This window comes from Gossypium hirsutum, chromosome D08, assembly GCF_007990345.1.
Source record: "Gossypium hirsutum isolate 1008001.06 chromosome D08, Gossypium_hirsutum_v2.1, whole genome shotgun sequence".
In the NCBI taxonomy this organism is placed as follows: Eukaryota; Viridiplantae; Streptophyta; class Magnoliopsida; order Malvales; family Malvaceae; genus Gossypium; species Gossypium hirsutum.
In genome coordinates, this window is record NC_053444.1 from 9,753,958 (window position 1) to 9,758,250 (window position 4,293).

Below are 4,293 nucleotides of genomic sequence, written 5' to 3' on the forward strand. Positions count from 1 at the left end.
GAAGATTGAATCAGTACCAGTGGTTAGTGAATATTCAGATGTGTTTCCAGAAGAGTTACCCGAATTGCAACCGATCAGTAGGGCTGTGTATTATTCGGTTAAAACTGAATTTTTTCGATTAATTGACCGAGTTCGGTTAATCGGTCGGTGAACCGAAAAAATTTAGTCTGGGGTAAGTTAAGTTTTTTTAGTTTTTTCGGTTAACGGTTAAATCGGTTCGAAACATGTCAGTTAACAGGAAAAAATTTAGGTAAACCGAAATTTACAGGGTAGGGCCTAAACCAGGTAAATTTAAACCCGGCCCAATTTTTTCTCAGGCTCATAGCTCATTGGCTCAGCACTGAACCTGCTGTCCATTTCTCAGTAGCAGCCTACCCTCTCTACTTTAACTTAATCACTTTTACAGTTTTGTTTCACTTTCACACATTCACACACTTAAATTAACAGTTAACACTAAACACCCTTAGCCCTAAATCCCACCCTAATATTCTCAATCTCAATCGACAGTCGAATCAGGAAAACGAAAAACCCACCAATTTCTCTTCACCAGAGTCGCCGAGTCGGACCACCACACCAATACCCAGACCCAGGCCATGTTTGCTTTCTTCTAATTTCCCCTTCATTTTTTTTCCAATTTCTTGAATGGGTATTTTTTGAATCTGTATTCTGTAGTTGACTGATAAACTTGTCTAATCTTCCTTAGTAAACTAAACTAATTAGGAAACCAAAGTAACTAACTTTGAGGATAGTAATTTGAAAAACAAATAGAAAAGTATACCTAAACCCTAATTTTACCTTTAGAAGCTTTTTAGCATAATCAGAGATGCCATTTGGAGATTGGATTTGCGACTAGATTTAGAGATTAAAATGCAGGGCCAAAATCGTGGTTTGTTGGTGATGGAGAAGAGATAAAAATTAAAAAAGTTGGTGAGAGTGAATGGGATGATGAACTTGGCCTGGCTTTATAGAACAGGAAATGATTATGATGTAAAAGGAAATCATTATATTAAATGATAATTAAGGAAATTATTATATTAAATGATAATTAAAGAAATTATTATATTAAATGATAATTAAGGGTAATTAAGATTTTTAAGTTTTAAATGAAAAAAAAATAGATGGAAAAGAATGAAACGGTTAAACTGAAAAGAAAAGAAAGTAGAGGTTGATGTGGGATTGGATTAATATGAATCATATTGATGTTAAATCAAAGATGGAAAGTGTAGAACACTTTTTGAAATAAATAAATAAATAAATGGGTTTGAAAATTATGAGCCCAAAGGAAATAAATACAAAAACAAAACCAACCCTGTTGCTTTCGCTATTCATTTTCTTTGGTTCCTATCATACAAAACAGAAGCCCTTTTCTTTAACTCTTCGTTTAATTGGAGCTAAGTGCTAAAACTCATATTGAAACACATATGTGGTGGTTGAAACTGCCACGGTATTTTGTAAAAAAAAATGTATTTAGTTTATTATTATATTTTCATTATTTCAATTTGTTTTTATTTAAAGTAAAAAATAAATCTATTTATATCTAATTAATTAATATTTTCATAAAAAAATAATTAGGTTTAGAAGAGACCAACCAACCTAGAGCATTGTATGCCATTATAATCATCTCCCAATTTGGGGGAGGAATGAGCACATGAAGATCAAGTGGTAGCCTTGTTGCACAATTAGTCAAGCTGTCAGCTACATAATTGCATCAATGATATAAAGTGTTTTTTTAAACTCTTGATATAAATGATCTAAATAATATTGCATCAATTTAATTAAGTTTCTAGATTTTGTAAATAATATTGTTCTTGACCCCAAGTTTGTCGTATTATTATAATTTATTATACATATTTTTTCTTACAGAATGTCAACCGAACCAACATCTATTGAGGGTATGTTACACCTCCTACTTCGATAGATTCTGAAAATTCGGGAGTTGGAGCTTCAATCCAAACAAAGGGGACTACTGGAAAAAGAAAAGCCACTCCTCAAAGGTTAGAAGTTTGGTCTCACTTCACTAAGATTATTAATAGTGAGGGTGCAAGTAAGGCTAAATGTAATTATTGTCAAAAGGAATTTTGTTGTGATATGAAAAAAAATGGTACAGGGTTATTGAAATATCATATTGGTTCATGTAAGAAAAATCCTAGTAATGTTGTTGACACTAGTCAAGGACAACTAGTTTTACCTAGAAAGGGAGTTGAATGGAGGGAAGGAAATCTTTCAACTTGGAGATTTGATCAAGAAGAAAGTAGGAAAGGATTAGCACAAATGATTGTGATTGATGAATTACCTTTCAAATTTGTTGAAAGTGAAGATTTTAAGAAATTTATGTTTGTGGCATGTCCTAGGTTTCATATTCCTTCACGAACTACTATGACTAGGAATGTTTATCAATTGTATTTAGATGAAAGGGTCAAGATAAAACAACTTTTGAGAAGTTCTTGTTCTAGAGTTTGCTTAACTACTGACACATGGGCTTCTTTGCAAAGAGTTAATTATTTGTGTATCACTGCTCACTTTATTGATAACGATTGGAAATTGAATAAAAAAATTTTGAACTTTTTTCCAATTTCTAGTCATAATGGTGAGTCCATTGTGATGGTGATTGAGAAATGCTTGTTGAATTGGGGGATTGATAAGTTATTTATTGTTACTGTTGATAATGCAAGTTCAAATGATGTTTCTATTGGTTATTTGAGAAAGAAATTTAACCCTCGAGGGGGTTTAGTCCAAAATGGTAAATGATGTTTCTATTGGTTATTTGAGAAAGAAATTTAACCCTCGAGGGGGTCTAGTCCAAAATGGTAAATGATGTTTCTATTGGTTATTTGAGAAAGAAATTTAACCCTCGAGGGGGTTTAGTCCAAAATGGTAAATATCTTCATATGAGATGCATGGCACACATTGTGAATTTGATTGTTGTTGAAGGCTTAAAGGAAATGAATAAATCTGTTGAACGTGTTAGGGGGCTGTTAGATATGTGAGACAATCTCCAGCTAGATTACAAAAATTTAAGGAGTGTGTTGTGGTGGAAAAGATGGAGTGCAAGAAGATGTTGTGTCTTGATGTTTGTACTAGGTGGAACTCGACCTACTTAATGTTAAACACTGCTCAGAACTTTGAGAGAACTTTTGAAAGATTTGAGGAGCAAGATACAAACTTTAGGGCTGAACTTGAAAGGGGAGAGGGTTGGTCTAGTGTGGATGATTGGGATAATGTTAGAAACTTGAGGGATTTCTTGGAACACTTTTATGAAGTCACTTTGCGTATATCTGGCACTTCATATGTCACGTCCAATAATTTTTTTGATGAGCTTTTCGAAATTGATATTCTTTTATGAGATGCTCAGCTAAGTAGTAATATTGATTTCAATGTTATGGCCATCAAGATGAAAGAGAAGTATGATAAGTATTGGGGTGATATTGATAAGATGAATTTGCTTATGTTTGTTGCTTGTGTTTTAGATCCTAGACAAAAACTAAAGTATCTTGAATTTGCACTTAGTGAAATGTCTAGTTTTGAAAAAGCTTGTGAAATGATGCAAAAATTGAAGGAATCTTTGTATGAATTATTTGATGAGTATAAGCCTCTACTTCATAGTACTTGTAGCCAATCGAGTGTGCCAACACATGTTTCTTTTGATGAACCACAACAAAAAATGAAAAGGCGAAAGCAAGCTTTGTATAAAAAGCGTGAGTTGGAAATTTGTGGTGAGAATAAAATATCTGAGTTGGATAAATATCTAACTGAGGCTAATGAGGAATTTGTTGAAGATTTTGATATTTTATTGTGGTGGAAAGTGAATAGCCCTAGATTTCCCACTCTTTCAAAAATTGCTAGAGATGTGTTAGCTATACCGGTTTCTACGGTTGCTCCAGAGTCTACATTTAGCATCGAGGGATGTGTGCTTGATCAATATAGGAGTTCTTTAACTCCTAAAATTGTACAAGCTCTTATGTGTACTCAAGATTGGATTCGAAAATCATCATCACAAGAAGACATAAAAAAGATTGAAGAAAAAATCCAATAGCTTGACAAGATTGAAAATGGTATGTTTATTGTTTTATTTTAATAGTTTCAATTTTTTTACCATATCACTCCTACTTATTTAATTGATTCAATGTTTAGACAATTCTTGGAATGCATTAGAGCCTACCCTAGATTCGTTTGTTTATATTATTTGATTTTTTTTAAATGCGTATATATCTATTATATGTTAAATTTGTGCACATGTTTTTTTTTAGGTTTAATGCAAATGGAGATATTTTGGAGAGATGAAATGGATATAAA

General features: G+C 32.5%; 1 protein-coding gene across 1 annotated transcript; it reads left to right on the forward strand.

The window, feature by feature from the left end:
- The first annotated feature begins 3,040 nt into the window (after positions 1 to 3,040).
- On the forward strand, positions 3,041 to 4,033 carry LOC121220296 (zinc finger BED domain-containing protein RICESLEEPER 2-like). Its single transcript, XM_041099969.1, has 2 exons — positions 3,041 to 3,191; positions 3,468 to 4,033. Exons 1-2 carry the CDS (start codon positions 3,041 to 3,043, stop codon positions 4,031 to 4,033), a joined length of 717 nt encoding a protein of 238 aa, XP_040955903.1.
- The last annotated feature ends 260 nt before the right edge of the window (positions 4,034 to 4,293 follow it).